Below are 17,741 nucleotides of genomic sequence, written 5' to 3'. Positions count from 1 at the left end.
GTGCAGGCCAGGGGTCCAGTAGGGCAGTCCTTCTTCTTCTTGTCTTGTTCCTGTAGGTATCTGAGGTTGGGTGCAGCTCTGCCAATTTTATCCTTGCTCATGGAGTGGCAAGTGGGGGACATTTGTCCAGTCAAGTGCAGGCCACCACCCTCTTGAGTGACCACTTCCTGGGATGTGTGGCAAAAATCAATCCCAAGGAGCAACATTCTCCCAAAATCCAAGATGGCAAAAATTCAAACTCAGAGATTAGGTCTGGCTGAACCCACCCACTGGTGTTGCTACGTTTCCCTTGACACACCCTTTCCTTAATCTGATCAGGGGGCACCTAGCTGTCTGGGCATGCAGGAAATAGGGGAGGTACAGTTTCTGTCCCAAATGTCCTTCCCTTCTTTGAAGAACAGTTTGGCTGCTCTCCTCCCATCCTGTTCCACCATCTGCTGAGGCAGATCTCCTCCCACCAGATGCTTCCTTTGTGTTAGCCCTGGCACCTCACACCTTATCAAGGCAGTCTGGCTCAGGCTACCAGAGGATAACCAATCAGGAAAGGGCACTACACAGATGAAATAGGTAACTTTTAGAAAGAGTTCTAAAACTATTTCTAGGTACAGGTTGTATTACATTCAACAGCCAGAAGTTGTTGGATTTATTATAACTTTTACTTTGACACTAAACATGCCATATTTAGCTCCTTCCAATGGAAAATAAGACTTTATTATTTTAAAATAAAGTCTATTCATGTTAGCCTATGGAGCCCATTCACTACAATGGGAAATATGAATGTAGCTATTTTTCCCTCACCACGCGTTATAAAACATATTTTATGAAGTCCCTGCTTATAGTTGCAGTGCACCCAACCCTGGGGATACTTAGGGCATACCTTAGGGGTGACTTATATGTAAAAATAAGGTAGCTTTGGATTTTGGAAGTACTTTTAATTACAAAGTCGAATTTGGGGTTAACTTTAACTTAAAAGCAGCCAGCAAGGCAGGCCTACCTTTAAAATGACACTGGGCACCCCAGCAGTGCACCTATGGGTGTACTACCTATGCTGGGGTCCCTAAACCTACGTGCCCTACCATATACTGGGGACTTATAGGTAGGCTGGTGCAGGCAATTATAATTAGCCTAATTTTCATATTCATTTTAAACTGAGCAAAGGCTTTGGGACTGTTTAGCCGTGCCTATGGCACCATTATTGACAGAAAAACACCAGCATAAGTAAAAAAATGGGGGCAAAAAGTTAGGAGACTTCTGCCCTAACTCAGCATTCCATCGTTCACAGTTTGGTAAACTGTGCCATTTCATTGGATTATACCAACATGTATGTTTGGGAAAGTGCATCTTTTGTGTTTTTTCCCTATATTTAGACTGGATTTAATTTCCTTATATGACTCTGGGCACTTGACATCTGCTACACTTCCAGGTGCATGGTCTCTGACCCCTAAAATGGCAAATAACTGGCATATCCCACTTGGAATATCTGCTTTTCAGGTACGTCCACAGTTAAGTGGTGCAGAAATTATACAACAAGTGTAAAAGGCAGATGTTCCTCGTGGGCTGCATTGTAAACGAACACCACCCACATAAGTGACTTTAAAATTATGGCATCATTGCTGCTTCTCCTTCCCTGGCTGTTTACTGTCCTGATTCAAGCTAGCCTGGCTGATGAAGGGTGATACCCTGAAACCGGTCCTAGGATGCTTGTTTCCGGTCCAGGAAGGACCTGGCCTGGCAGTTCGGGCTGGACTGTTCCCATGAGGAACAGGGTCAAGACTGATTTGCATATGGCTGGGTCCAAACTGGGGTGACATGGTGAGCAAAAAAACTATGGCTTAAACCCAGATCTGTGATTGGGTGTGAGTATTTGCATTGTTCAGCACTCCGTCCATCATCCTTTTGTGTTGCTTAAGCTAGCACATGTCAATGTAAACACCTTTATCAGAAAAGTATCTGGCACACTTGAAAGGTAGTACTGGGGTCTCTATCGCTGAGATCTGCAACACTGACACAAGTGAAACCTAGAGTAGAGCTGTTCCCTGAAAAATATGAAGGTCTTCGCTCGCCAAAGTGAATGCTTCCTCACTGAGCCCCTTTCAGCGTGGTGCCCAGAGGTTCTAAATGTCCCCCCAGGAGCTCTTTATGAGGAGATAAATATGGTACCCTAGAGGTGAGTTGTTTGGGACATGGGAAAGTAAAATATATAGAAATGTGTTAGTCCTTCCATGCCACATAGCTACAATCAGTGTGCTCGACGGTCTTTGCAACGCAGTCCCTCTCTTTACTGCCAGCATTTTTATAGGCCTAAACTAGTTGTGTTCTTGCCAGATTTACATGGGCAGGCAAGAACAAAAAAAAACCTTGCTTGGAAATTATTCATTCTTTTTTATTACAAGATGTGGGGAATCGATCGCTATAAACATGTATAAGTTAATTCTTAATTTCTTTCAAAAACATGCAATAGTGCATAGTTAATTCATCGAATGTACATTAGTCTACACAGAAAAACATTTGATTGAATATGAAGCATTGTGCACGTGACCCGTCACCCGTGACCCATTCCGTACAGTCTAACACAGAGGTCTTCAAAGTGGGGGGCTGGCCCCCCTAGGGGGGCCTCAAGTGATCCCAGGGGGGGCACCAGGCTCTGGCCAAAAGAAACATTTTACAGATAACATGGCTTTGTTTGAAGCAGAAGCATGTTATTGCATTGTTAAAAAGGTAACAGTACGTAACTGCAATGTTTAAATAGGTCTAGACATATTTAAACATTGCAATCTTTATAAAATGATTGCATAGAATTCTGAGGGGGGGCCCCAAGGATTTTTATTTTTCAACTGGGGGGGCGCAGCAATAAAAAGTTTGGAGACCACTGGTACAGATATCTGGTTTCACAATAGAAACGGTCAGCTCCACAATTATTGGTTGCAAAAACGAAAGTGATACGTTTCTTTTCTATACTTGCATTGGGATGCTCTCCTGAATAAAGAAAGCACATTTTTTTTAAAACGTTTTTATTAGTCATTTTTTACTGGAAACAGTACAGAGAGCACCAGACAAGCATTGTGAGCAACTTAGAGAGTGAGATATTTCGGGTTGTAGAAACAATATGGATAACCATTCCTCACAGTCAAATGACATGGAAGGTGCAATACTTTGTGGAATAAACATGAAAAAATTAAGGCGGCACATTTCTCTCCCGTGGAGCGAGTGTCGATGCATTCGACCCTGGAAAGGTAAAGGGTCGTACCTGGACCTGGAACTCGGTATCTTTGATTTGGCAAAAACAATACACGAGCTGCTTTTGCAGTAAAATCTTTCAAGTACACAGGCAGGTGTACATTCTAGTTCGGGGGGCAGAGAACACACTTTCAGTGTTATTAACATGCCCTCAGTGAAATTAAATTAAATCAAAGTTTGAAAAGTTCCAACCTTTCCCTTAAAATTACCGTTTAGTGTTTTGGTATATGTTTTGTTTGTGCATTAAATAAACGCATCATAATTTGTGTGTTTCTTCGGTGTATGCTCGTTTCTATACTTTTGTGCAGTTTTGAGGTTAGAATCGTAGACACTGCTTAGGGTTCGAAAACTTCTAGTAGTGAATCAGTGGGCCCCACAGAAGTCAGAAGGGTGAGCGCCCAGGGGTTAATGCACCAGCACAGAAAGTGCACTTCGACCTTTGAAATCTGGGTATATCTGGCTGACGTTTCAGTCGGAATGGAGGTGATTACATGAGTGCATATGAATTGTATGTCGATAGTGGCACCCGTTATCTGCACAAGACCGCCTCCATACAATATTCTGTACAAACGATTTCCATTATTTTCGTTGTTCAATACTTTCTTTGAGTTGCTTTAATCTTCATATCAGTTTGCCCTTGTTTTTATTGCTCATTGTTGGTCATTGGGTTGGGGGCGTAATTTCAATGAGGTTTTGTGAGCCAGTTGTGTTTTCGAAGGGGTGTACTTTCTAAGTCCACGACAGTCTGATCTGATCCAAGTTCTACTTTCAGGCTAGCCACAGCATGTCATTTTACATATAACGAATTTAAATGCACATTGAATTTCGAGGGCGCTTCCATCTCCTACAGGGCTAGAATGAAGCCGGTTTTTTTTTTTATAATCCAGTGGTATAACGAATCTGGAGCCCCACTCCACTGCACAGAAGATGGAGGGCGCCCTATTCTGGACTCACTCATGCCAGGTGCTGTGCTGCGGGGCCCGTGGAGTTCAGGCCCTCCGCTGCGGGGTCCTTTGTTACGCCCCGTTCTACTCAGACAGGTATACTATTGTCAATTTGCATGTTTCTGCTACATCTTCACCATGGTGCTCTAAAACCAAATCATGACCCATAATCTCTTTTTCAGATGAACGTGCTTGGTAAGAGCCTGGGAAACTAGAGGATTCAAACTTGTAATATTGGTCTCTGGTATCAAATAATGTTTGAAAGAAAATAAACTCGCTTTGTGTACCTTCAATAGATACAGGGATTTCTCCAGGCTGAAAAAGAAAAAAGGATATAGTTATATTAATGTAATGCAAACGTTTCACACATCGTTATTGTGTGCCGCATTCAAGAAAAGATAATTAATTGAGCATGATTCATTCCAAAATAGAGCTGAACGATGGACAATGTAAATAAACACCACCAATGCATAATACAAGTATTGTTGCTCCTATATAAATACAGATACACACAAAGAAACAAGATTTTCTCCATGACGTTTCATTGATAAGCCTGAAAAAGAGCGAAACACGGAAATTGCTGCTACATACTCCTGATTGATTTTGCTTATAAAGAGGGCGCAAATACACCTGAACACCCTGTTCTCATGTCTCTTAGTTTGCATGAATGAAACCTTTTTAAATTCTATAAAACATTTTATTCCACGATCTTAAAGTATAGAGTAATCCAGCATGAGTCTTGATCCATAAATCCGGGGAAAATTGTTCCTGTGTAAGGTGAAAACACGATTTATGCGACAGAAATCAACCTATGTTCTTTACACAATTAGTCTAAGATTTACTAACACTTCACGTAACACAGCGCAGAACGGACTTTGCTGCGCAGCATTGCATAAAAGGGAGAGAGCTGATCTGCTCCATATTGACAGAGCTATAACGCAGTTCATCTCTCTCCTTGCGGTGCCTAGGGCTAACGCAGTGAACCTTGCACCTTGGCACAAGGGTGCCTGTTTCAAGTGAGAATAATTTTTGTGCAGGCAGCAATACCTTGAAATGGAAAAAATAAAGTCCAGGTACTCTGTGCTAGAGTACCTGCTTGTTTCTGAGAAGTGCCGGTACTCTTCAATTAAAAGTATTACGTTTTTCCTGCGATGGCGCGGTACTCTCCCGCTCAAAATAGAAAAGTGCCGGTACCCAGTATCGGACAGAACCGGCCCATTTAAAGCACAAAAACTATTCTTTAAGATTTAGGGGCTTATTTACAAGCACCTTGTGCCACCGATGCTTCATTTTTGTTGTCGCAGCAGTCGCGCAATGCAGACCCCCATAGTGCGCCACATTTACAAACTGGTGAAAGGGGACCGTTGGGGGGGTGGGGGGGGGGGGGGCGCAGGGCAGAACAGCAGTTCTGACGTATTCAAGCCAATGTGTCAGATTCTTGTAAATGTGGCCCTTGGTCCTCTTTGTTGGTGTGCTGCAGAATACAGTACACATTCAAAGAGGAATTCAGAAAGAGAAATTATGATATTTCTCCTCATTATGCCAGCTACATGTAGGCGCACCATTTTGGCACAAACCAATGTTTACTGACTTTAGTAAATATGGGTTTGCATCAATATATGTGGGTTGATGCACAGGAATGGCTATGCTCCACCCATATATCGCCTCTCTGACACAATATAAAACAAGGTAGCGCTATGCACTGAGTTGCATTACTTTTCTTTTTTTAGAAAGCTGTGCAAATCATGCTTTGCCTGTCTCAGTAAATACAAAAATGGATTTTGCGTGATGGCTTCTTTAGCAATGTGGGTTATTATATGGTAGGAAAGACTATAACAACGTAACTCCACCTTCTACTGGTCCAGTTAGGCTCATCTCAGGGATCCTGCCATGGTAGTTTTGGTGCTGAAGCAACACTGCTTACTTAGAGGAACAAGTGTAAAGCATTAATCAAAACAACAACTCAACAAAGTAAAGGGGACAACATAATAAAAGGATGACATAAATTTATAAAAATAGATTATGTTTTTAAGAATTTTATACATCTTGAACTTTAGAAATGACTGTATGGTCCCAGAGTTACAGAAATTAGAATATTTAAAAATATTTCAGGATGCACATAAAGATGCGTGTTATCTGGTCAAGCACAGTCTTGTGGTCCTTGGAGGAAAAGGCAGCCTGCCCAGTCTAGCCACCACGTGCACTTCTGGGCCACAACAAAGGGCGAGCCCCAGTTAGGGTGACCTGACCAGGTGGCTTTAATCAGTTACCTGGAAGAAAATGTTGTTTTAGGACCACGCTTATCCTTTTTGATCTCACTGTAGCAGAATAGTCCTGATGTTGTGCTGGGAAGCAGGACCAGTGAGACGTGTGACCATCATTGTTGAGGATTCCAGGGGAGTTATATGGTGAACAGTGCTATAGTTTTCAAAGTGCAGGGAGGTCCTGGGTGACGAGACCCAACGTCCCTCAGTGTCCTTCAATATGTCTAGCTGGTGACCAGTACTAACTGGTCCTCTGATGCTCCAGGTGCTTGGGTGATGTGCCACAAAAGGTACACTCCTCTGTAGCTGCTCATGGGAGTTGAAGTAAGTAATACAAAGAGTCTGATGCTCTTCAGGGGGTCAGGACTGTGTCTCCCACCATGTACTTCGGTCAAACAAGGATGATTCCATGGTGAGCCCAATAGTCAGGTCTAGGTCAGTCCTTTCAACTTGTTGTAAGCCTGTGGTTCAGACAGGGAGCTATATTCACTTGCCCTTGGGGCATTATTTGGGGTCCTTTTGCTCTTGGAGATGCTCCCTCTCTTTGAAAGCTTTCCTACGTCTGGTACAGGTCACAGTATTTCTCTGTGCCCAGGTGTGCTCAGCAAGTGCCATCCTAAGTGGTATCTGTCTTGGGCAGTCCTGGGTCACACGCTCAAACCCTTGCAGCTGGTCAAGCAGATCTAAGTTCTGGGGGCCCAGGGTGCACTATTTAACATTACAGTCTTGAGAAGGGCTGACTACTGACCAATGGGCAGATGTGACCCTTCCCAGACCTACCCACCTGGGGACCACTTACTGCAAAGTTTGCCCTCAAGTCGTCCCAGAAGTCACTGTTCTGCACCAAAGAAGATGGCAGAACCCATCTCGGAGTGTGCAGACTTCACTAGCTCAGCCCATGGTTATGGCTAGCCAAGGCGCACATGCCTCTTGTGAAACTAGTTCTGCACAGGTTTTCCTGCTTCCCCAAAGATGTAAGGTTGTCTGGGGCTTGAATGAAAGAGGTTTGAGCAGCATTTGATCACCGGAAGCAGCAGCACCTGACACTTGCACTCTGTTGTCCGCTGCACCACAGAAGGTAGTGCGACTCCCGTTCTGGACATCTCCTTGTTCTTCAGGGAGCAGGGTAGTCCTCCAAATCCAAACCTCAGGCCCTATTCACAAAGGTAAACTTAGAGGACTGGTCTAAACTTAGACTAAATGTTTCAGTTTAGGACTTTGGGAATTCACAAAGGGTATTTATGAGTAGTATCTTTAGGTCTGCAATGGTAAATGCCCTTTGTGAATTCCACAAGTCTTAAACTTAGACTTTTGGTGTAAGTTTAGACCGACCGTCTAAGTTTACCATTGTGAATCAGGCCTGTTTATTTCCATGCTGCAAGGTGATGTGTCAATTTCCAGGAGCGCAGTCTTGGTTCCTCACTGCATTGCAGGGATATTTTGACGCCCAGGGACGATGTGTTGAAAATCCTTGATGCGCTGGTAAGAAGGAGCAGGTGCTGCGTCGATCAGGTAGGCGATGCAGTGAATTTTCAGCAATGAGGCAGGCACTGCGTTGATTTCTGCAGGCGTTTTGTCGATTTTCCAACGCATGGATATTTTCTTCTCTGGAACGATGTCTTTGTGGGACTGAGACTTCAGAACAGGAGGCAAGTTCTTGGAGACCATTTGTGGGGAAGGCAAAGTCCTTCCAGCAGAGTCAGAGGCCAGCAGGCAGCAGGGCAACAAGCAGGGCAGCAGCCCTTTTCAGCAAAGCAGTCCAGATGAACCCTTTGGGCAGCTAGGCCGTCCCTCTGACAGAGTCCCGGTGTAGATCCATAAGTGTCTAATTTGGTGGGGGAAGAGACCCCTTGTATACAGGTCACAGTATTTCTCTGTGTCCAGGTGCGCACGGCAAGTGCCATCCTAAGTGGTATCTGTCTTGGGCAGTCCTGGGTCACACGCTCAAACCCTTGCAGCTGGTCAAGCAGATCTAAGATCTGGGGGCCCAGGTTGCACTATTTAACATTACAGTCTTGGGGAGGGGTGACTACTAACCAATGGGCAGGTGTGACCCTGCCCAGACCTACCCACCTGGGGAACACTTACTGCAAAGTTTGCCCTCAAGTCATCCCAGAAGTCACTGTTCTGCACCAAAGAAGATGGCAGAACCCTTCTCGGAGTGTTCAGACTTCACTAGCTCAGCCCATGGTTATGGCTAGCCAAGACGCACATGCCTCTTGTGAAACCAGATCTGCACAGGTTTTCCTGCTTCCCCAAAGATGTAAGGTTGTCTGGGGTTTGAATGAAAGAGGTTTGAGCAGTATTTGATCACCAGAGGCAGCGGCACCTCTGACACTTGCACTCTGTTGTCTGCTGCACCACAGAAGGTGGTGTGACTCCCGCTCTGGGCAGCTCCTTGTTCTTCAGGTAGCAGGGTAGTCTGCAACCTGGCATGGGTTAAAACAGCACAGACAGCCAATGTGTACTGGCCAGGCTACTGGCTGGCTGGTGCAGCCAAATGGCCACTTTCTAAATGTGTCCCAGACAAAAAAAAAGAGGTTGAGGTTCTTTGCCACTGTAAGTCCTCCAAATCCAAACTGCAGGCCCTATTCACAAAGGTAAACTTAGAGGACTGGTCTAAACTTAGACCAAATGTTTAAGTTTAGGACTTTGGGAATTCACAAAGGGTATTTACGAGTAGTATCTTTAGGTCTGCAATGGTAAATGCCCTTTGTGAATTCCCCAAGTCTTAAACTTGGACTTTTGGTGTAAGTTTAGATCGACCGTCTAAGTTTACCTTTGTAAATCAGGACTGTTTATTCCATGCTGCAAGGTGATGTGTCAATTTCCAGGAGTGCAGTCTTGGTTCCTCACTGCATTGCAGGGATATTTTGATGCCCAGGGATGATGTGTTGAAAATCCTTGATGCGCTAGTAAGATGGAGCAGGTGCTGCGTCGATCAGGTAGGTGATGCAGTGAATTTTCAGCAGTGAGGCAGGCACTGCGTTGATTTCTTCAGGCGCTTTGTCGATTTTCCAATGCATGGATATTTTCTTCTCTGGAATGAAGTCTTTGCGGGACTGAGACTTCAGAACAGGAGGCAAGCTCTTGGAGAGCATTTGTGGGGAATGCAAAGTCCTTCCCGCAGAGTCAGAGGCCAGCAGGCAGCAGGGCAACAAACAGGGCAACAGCCCTTTTCAGTAAAGCAGTCCAGATGAGTCCTTTGGGCAGCTAGGCTGTCCTTCTGACAGAGTCCCGGTGTAGATCCATAAGTGTCTAATTTGGTGGGGGAAGAGACCCCTTGTATATGCATAAAAATGCCTTTAAAGTATGGAAACTTCAAAGAGTGGTTTTGAAGAGCATAAGTTCCCCTTTCAGGCCAGTTCTGTCTGCCAGGATCCCTGTTGGGGGGGGGTTGTTACCAGTCCATTGAGTGAGGGCAGGTCACCGGCCTTTGAAGTGTAAGAGAGAGCCTCTCCACCCTTCCTGCTCAGGGAGACCCATTCAGTATGGGTCTGAACGCAGATGTGACTGAGTGTCCTGTGTTTATGACTATCTGGGTGGAATGCATGAGGGGAGCTGTCAATCAGCACAGACCAGACATGGATTGGAGACAGGCTGTAAGGCACAGATGGCAGGAAGTCTAGAGAAATTCCCACTTTCTAAAAGTGGCATTTCTTAAATAGTAATATTATATCCAAATTCACCATTAAGCAGGATTTTCTATTACCATTCTGGCCATACTAAACATGACAGGGCTACTCCTTCCAGATCAGAATCTACCACTTAAAAGTATCTGGGAACAGTTTTAATGATAGCCTATAAGAGGAACAGGCCTCACAGTAGTGGAAAACGAGTTTGTGAGCTTTTCACTACCAGGACATGTAAAACACATAAGTACATGTCCTGCCTTTTTCTTATATAGCACCCTGACTTATGGGTTACCTAGGGCCTACCTTTTGGGTGGCTTATATGTAGAAAAAGGGGAGTTTAAAGTTGGGCAAGTAGTTTTAAATGCCAAGTCAAAGTGGCAGTGAAACTGCACACAAGCCTTGCAATGGCAAGCCTGAGACATTGTTAAGGGGCTCCAATCAGTGATGCAGGCCCACTGGTAGCATTTCATTTACAGGCCCTGGGCACATGTAGTGCACTTTACTAGGGACTTGCAAGCACATTAAATATGCCCCTTGGGTAAGAGCCAATGTTACCATCATCTAGGGGAGAGAGCACGAGCACTTTAGCACTGGTTAGCAGTGGTAAAGTGCACATAGTCCTAAAGCCAGCTAAAATGAGGGGAGAAACGTTAAGGAGGTAGGCAAAAAGTTGAGTGGAAGACAACCCTAATGCTTTGGGGTCTAACAGAAGGTGATCAGAAATACTCATTGGTCAGATTATTTTCTCTATTTGAGGCATAAGGATATAGAGGGCAAACAAAATATTGAGATAAGAGTATGATTTATAAACTGCAGGATAATAAATATATGGATGTTCACTTTCCTCATTGCTATGCCACACATCCCCAAGATCAAGAACATAATTTACCCTACTAATTTCATTCTGTACCTTGGTCTTCCTCTCACCATTATATATGGTTGACAAGTCAATTTTATATACATCACACAAGTTAAGTCATTCAGTATAAATAACTCACCTTTTCCACTTAGCCAATTCAACAGCAATTAAATCAAACCTTTTATGGTTGGTCTCTGGTTGGCCCATAAACAATGCATGCCCACTTAGGTAGACCTTTAGTCATGTCTCAAGCCTGCCATTGCAGAGCATGTGTGCAGTTTTGCACTGCCAGAGAGACCTGGCAAAATAACTCTTTTGCCAGGCCCAAACTGTCCATTTTTATACATATACTAAAGTAGTCCCTGGACAACCCAGAGGGCAGGGTGCAATGTATTTAAAAGTCAGGATGTGTACTTTTAAGTTTTACATGCCCTGGTAGTGAAAAACTTCCAATTTTTGTTTTTTTTCAGTATTGAATGGCCTATCTCTTCCATTGTGTAATTTCTAATCTGGAAGAGACAGGTTTGTGAAGTTTGGTGTCTATGACTTACAGTTTAAAATCACAACTCATGGTGAAGTCGAATTTTAAAGTGCAATACTAAAAATGCAACTTTTAGATAGTTCTCCTTTTCTTACTTTAGCCTTTTGGTGCCTACTGCCTTTCTCCCATACATATCTGGGGTGGGGTGGGGGTGACAGCTGGCCTTCTGCATTCCCTCTAGACAGCCACACACAAAGGGAGTTTAGGTGTGTCTGACAAGCCATCAACATCCTGATGAGCCATCAAGGCCAGGATGGGTGGGAGTGGCTAACACATTTCTGTAAAGGGCAGCAGCCTATCACAAACAAAGGGCTGCATACTCCCTTGTAGTGAGAATGGAGATAGAGCAGGAAGACAGGATCTCTGTGCACTTGTCAGACTTTTCTTTAAAGTTTTCACCAGGCACAACTGGGTATACGTATTGGACATCGTACGCCACCAATTCAGTACACTTCTGGACCTGTGGATACTCTGCCAGGAAGAAGGACTGCTGTGCTTCTACAAGGACTGCTACTCTTCTGGAGTCCTGCTTTGGTGGGCCGACCTGCTGCCTCCTGCTCGCTTGCCTGGGAGTGAGACGGACTGGACCTGCATCTGTATAACCCAGCACCCAGAGAGACTCCAAGGGCCTGTTGACTGGTCTCCTACACATCTTTCCACTGTGTGACTCAAAACCAATGCATCGCTTGCATCTGCGTCGAAGACAACGCACCACGGATCAAGTTACTTTGCTTCAGCGGGACCAAGTGGGTCCCTGTATCCGGCATGCGCTCTATAGTGGTCCGCCTAAACCTTTGACTGTGCCCCAGGCCAGCACGACCAGAAACCCCTTTTAAGCATTCATTGTTTCTAAGCATTATTTTACATTTAATCTTTATACATTCATATCTCAACTTCTACTTATTGGATTTATGTCATTTGGTCTTGCTTTATTTAGTAAATTAAGCTCTATGTTTCTAACCTGGTGTGCATTATTTGTGTGTGGCGTTTTCGCTGTTTTACTGTTTGAAGTGTTGCACAAAAACTTTACACATTGTCTCATATTTAAGCCTGAGTACTCTGTGTTAGCACAGGTAAACCTGGGGAGTGTTTGTGGCTTGCCCTGACTTGGATTGTGGTTTCTACTTGGACAGGGTGCATACCTCTGCCAACCAGAAACCCAATTTTTACCTTCTTCCTTCACAATTATCATATTGTATTAGAGATGTACACGCTGAGGCCACATGATGAACATCCAATCATGCACTTTGATGAATTAAGAGTGTCAAGCATATATGGCAATGGCAATTAATTAATTCATTCATTGAGATTTATCAATGTTCTAGAGATTGAGTAGTGGTCTAGGACAGTAGTCCTCAACCTTTTGACTTCTGTGGATCCCAGCATTATTATTACTGGCCTTAGCGCCATATTTATCCCCCTGTGCTAAAATCATGCACGCGGGGGAGGAGGGGTCAAATAATGGTGCAAAGCTTGCTTTGCACCATTATTTAACACCTGGGTCAGGGCAGGCGTTAGGGGACCCTGTGGGCCTATTTCCATGGTGGAACACCATGGAATAAGCCCACAGGTGCCTTCCGCAGGCCCTGTGAACACCCCAACCCACACCAGAGGGACAGCGGAAGATGAGGGACCCCATCCCAGGTAAGTATAGGTAAGTACAGGTAACTATTTTGTTTAATTTTTTTAAGTGCTATTGGGGGCCTTGAAGTGGGTCCCCCTACGTGGCACTGAATGCACTGACCATGCCCAGGGGACCCTGGTCACCTGTGCTGGCCATTGGGGTGGTGGGCATGACTCTTGTCTTTTCTAAAACAGGAGTCATGTGGTATGGATGGTTTTGCAACAGAGAATGACACTAGACTGGTTAGAGTCATTTTTTTTTACTGTAACTTGCCTAACGTCAATTTTTGGTGCAAAACCTCACTTCTTCCATTCCGCCTGCCCCACCCGGCTAACCTCAGTTTTTTATGCTAGCCTACCCTTTGCACCGGCTTGCACCATTCCATAAATATGGTGCCCGGCTGGTGCTCAGAAATGGTCCGAGCTGGTGCTAAACTTTTTGGTGCAAAACTGTGTTGGTGCAGTTTTGCACCAAAAAGTATAGATCAGGGCCTAAGTATCCGGTAAGGCTGCCAGTGAAGATGCAAAATCATTCGAGTATTACAAAACGTTTTCCATGGAAATTATACCAGTTCTGTGGCACATAATAAAGGAAGTAGATGAGGCTCAGAAATTACCACAGGCATGTAGTTAGACGGAATAACAGTTTTTTTTAACAAAGATAAACTTCAGACAAATGTAGCTCATACCAGCCTATTTCAATAATTAATGCTGATATTAAACTCTACAGGGAGTGCAGAATTATTAGGCAAATGAGTATTTTGACCACATCATCCTCTTTATGCATGTTGTCTTACTCCAAGCTGTATAGGCTCGAAAGCCTACTACCAATTAAGCATATTAGGTGATGTGCATCTCTGTAATGAGAAGGGGTGTGGTCTAATGACATCAACACCCTATATCAGGTGTGCATAATTATTAGGCAACTTCCTTTCCTTTGGCAAAATGGGTCAAAAGAAGGACTTGACAGGCTCAGAAAAGTCAAAAATAGTGAGATATCTTGCAGAGGGATGCAGCACTCTTAAAATTGCAAAGCTTCTGAAGCGTGATCATCGAACAATCAAGCGTTTCATTCAAAATAGTCAACAGGGTCGCAAGAAGCGTGTGGAAAAACCAAGGCGCAAATTAACTGCCCATGAACTGAGAAAAGTCAAGCGTGCAGCTGCCACGATGCCACTTGCCACCAGTTTGGCCATATTTCAGAGCTGCAACATCACTGGAGTGCCCAAAAGCACAAGGTGTGCAATACTCAGAGACATGGCCAAGGTAAGAAAGGCTGAAAGACGACCACCACTGAACAAGACACACAAGCTGAAACGTCAAGACTGGGCCAAGAAATATCTCAAGACTGATTTTCCTAAGGTTTTATGGACTGATGAAATGAGAGTGAGTCTTGATGGGCCAGATAGATGGGCCCGTGGCTGGATTGGTAAAGGGCAGAGAGCTCCAGTCCGACTCAGACGCCAGCAAGGTGGAGGTGGAGTACTGGTTTGGGCTGGTATCATCAAAGATGAGCTTGTGGGGCCTTTTCGGGTTGAGGATGGAGTCAAGCTCAACTCCCAGTCCTACTGCCAGTTCCTGGAAGACACCTTCTTCAAGCAGTGGTACAGGAAGAAGTCTGCATCCTTCAAGAAAAACATGATTTTCATGCAGGACAATGCTCCATCACACGCGTCCAAGTACTCCACAGCGTGGCTGGCAAGAAAGGGTATAAAAGAAGGAAATCTAATGACATGGCCTCCTTGTTCACCTGATCTGAACCCCATTGAGAACCTGTGGTCCATCATCAAATGTGAGATTTACAAGGAGGGAAAACAGTACACCTCTCTGAACAGTGTCTGGGAGGCTGTGGTTGCTGCTGCACGCAATGTTGATGGTGAACAGATCAAAACACTGACAGAATCCATGGATGGCAGGCTTTTGAGTGTCCTTGCAAAGAAAGGTGGCTATATTGGTAACTGATTTGTTTTTGTTTTGTTTTTGAATGTCAGAAATGTATATTTGTGAATGTTGAGATGTTATATTGGTTTCACTGGTAATAATAAATAATTGAAATGGGTATATATTTTTTTTTGTTAAGTTGCCTAATAATTATGCACAGTAATAGTCACCTGCACACACAGATATCCCCCTAACATAGCTAAAACTAAAAACAAACTAAAAACTACTTCCAAAAATTTCAGCTTTGATATTAATGAGTTTTTTGGGTTCATTGAGAACATGGTTGTTGTTCAATAATAAAATTAATCCTCAAAAATACAACTTGCCTAATAATTCTGCACTCCCTGTATTATAAAATTCCTCTCACCCGGATGACTGAAATGATCAAATAACTGGATTTCAGCATGCTTTTATACTCAACCGTGAAACAACTGCACACAAAATTTGCAATAAGTAAGATTTGATATAAGAACGTACCAGAAACAAAGGTTAGTCTGATATTGTTGGATGCTAAAAAAGCCTTTGACCCAGTAGTCTGGAGACTTTCATGGAAGGCTATGACATGCATGGGATTTGGAGACAGATCTATGTGCAGGGCACACGTCTTAAGCTCTAAACCATGTGCATAGGTCATAACCATTGGAAAAGCAACCCCTGATAAAAGGCTTACATGTGATAATATAGAAGGATGCCTGATGTCTCCTCTGTTGTTCATAGATTATTTAGAACCACACCTACATAGTGGCACTGTCACAGTGATATCATAACAGTGGCTTTCAGTGGGATGGAATTTTGAAAAATCCCCATAAGCTGCTGGCATTGCAGTATCCTCTACTGACCCCTATTAACCCTGTAGAAGGAGAGGCTGACGTTTTTGGAAATGTTGGAGGACATAAATTAAATAAGGAAAAAATGAAAAACATTGTGAACAGTCAGCCTGCCACTAGGGAAAATCTAATAGTTAATGCGGTCTACGTACCTGGGGTTAGGATCTATAGCAATGTTGAACTTTTTTCTCAGCTAAGTTATGTAGCGATTCTTAAAGTAATCATATGCCTTTTGCATAACTGGCAACTTCTACCCAAATTATTGGTCAGACAGTGACATGTTAGTAGGATGCCCATTCCAACTAATTTTTTACATTTATTTAGATCTATACTTCTCCTCGTACTTGAGTTTTGGGGCAGATGTACAAAGCTATTTTGCAGTTACAAATGGGAAAATTTGACTTTTGGTACAGCAAAATGGCCTTTTAGCATGTAGCACCCCTATTTTGTGAGTTGGTTTTAGAAAGGGGTGTTCCAAGGACTACTTTTTCCTTGTGAATGGGGGCGCCAACATTCTTTCAGAGCAGGCAGTGATCCCACAGACCACTGCCTGCTCTGAAAAAATGAAACTGAAAAGTTTCAATTTTATTTTTGAAATGCATCCCCTTTTCCTCTAAGGAGAAAGGGTTGCATTTAAAAAAAAACCTGCTTTATTTAAAAAGCAGTCACAGACATGGTGGTCTGCTGGCCCCAGAAGGCCACCATCCCTGTGAGTGCGTCCATTCCCAAATGGGTTGCAAATTGCGACCTGCCTCATGAATATTAATGAAGCAGTTCCCTTGCAACCCATTTGGGAATTGTTAACAGTGTTTCAGACATTTTGTTTACAACTCGCATTTTGCACTTTGCCAAAAAAAACTCAGATTACAAGTCGCAAAAAAATAGTAGTACATCTGACCTTTTATTTCATAAACTGGATTGTGCAAGAAGCAGCTGTATACGTGGAAATCAGACACCAGGAAGTGCAATGCCTTTTATATAATTATCTGTCTAAAATGGGGATTTTAACATTTACTACTGGGAAAAATTGTGTAATATGTATAGAATTCTTCCTATCAATAAACACACATCACTTTGGGTGGCAATCTACTGTTCCAGACAAATTCGGGATTACAGAAAGAGGCCAAGTTGTCTTTGAACTGAATATTTGAGACCTTTAACAATTACAAGAAGAGTTTAGTTTATCAGGAAAGATGCCTTTAAATGTCTACAGTCAAAAGATTTCTTTAGTAAATGGGATAGCAATCCAAGAGAGCTGACTAAAGGTGAAAATAACTGAGCTAGCGTTAAAGGCTGTGAAAGAAAAATAAATCAGGGAAACATAAACTCCTCATGGACACCTTGTAGTATAACGTGACTCATGCTAGCGCAGGTGTTTTAATAAGAAATTATTAATGAGTGTTTATGTATTTTGAATAATGAGTTTATGTAGAAAATTTAATAACGTAGAAAAATAATGCACACATTTGGAAATGTAACCTCAAAGAATGGCCACCAATGTTAAGGAAATGGCCTAATCAATGATTAATACTTATGAAATATTGAATATATGTTAGATTAATGGAGTACTATGACATATAAAGAGTTGTGAAGTATGCTTTACCTTTATTAATTGTATGCCTTAACTTAGCGAGTGTCTTGGCCTATTTTGCCAGGCCTCATGCAGAAGCTGTATTTCTTAGCATTTATAAAAATGCTGACCGAGTGAATTAAGCTGTGAAATGTCTATTGTATTGTTTAAATGTGCTCATAACGGAAGCTTTTCATGAGAACTGACTTTTAGGAGATGATGTTCTTGCTAATGCAACATTTTATGTGTAATGTGTGTGAGTCTGACTTTCCCAGGACAAGAACAATGAAGATACTGACT

At 43.2% G+C, this 17,741-nt stretch overlaps 1 protein-coding gene across 5 annotated transcripts in view; it reads right to left on the bottom strand.

Moving 5' to 3' along the window:
• Positions 1-3,004: 3,004 nt before the first annotated feature.
• Positions 3,005-17,741, bottom strand: part of LOC138283366 (interleukin-18-like) — a 233,394-nt gene continuing 218,657 nt past the window's right edge. For all 5 annotated transcript variants that reach the window (XM_069221346.1, XM_069221349.1, XM_069221344.1 and 2 more), the window contains one exon: positions 3,005-4,496. In XM_069221346.1, coding sequence (XP_069077447.1) covers positions 4,266-4,496 — 231 coding nt within the window. In that variant the 3' untranslated portion in view covers positions 3,005-4,265. The remainder of the gene's footprint in view (positions 4,497-17,741) is intronic.

Source organism: Pleurodeles waltl, chromosome 3_1, assembly GCF_031143425.1.
Source record: "Pleurodeles waltl isolate 20211129_DDA chromosome 3_1, aPleWal1.hap1.20221129, whole genome shotgun sequence".
Taxonomy (NCBI): Eukaryota; Metazoa; Chordata; class Amphibia; order Caudata; family Salamandridae; genus Pleurodeles; species Pleurodeles waltl.
The sequence above is the reverse complement of the archived record's forward strand: the minus strand, read 5'-3'. Positions and strand labels throughout refer to the sequence as shown.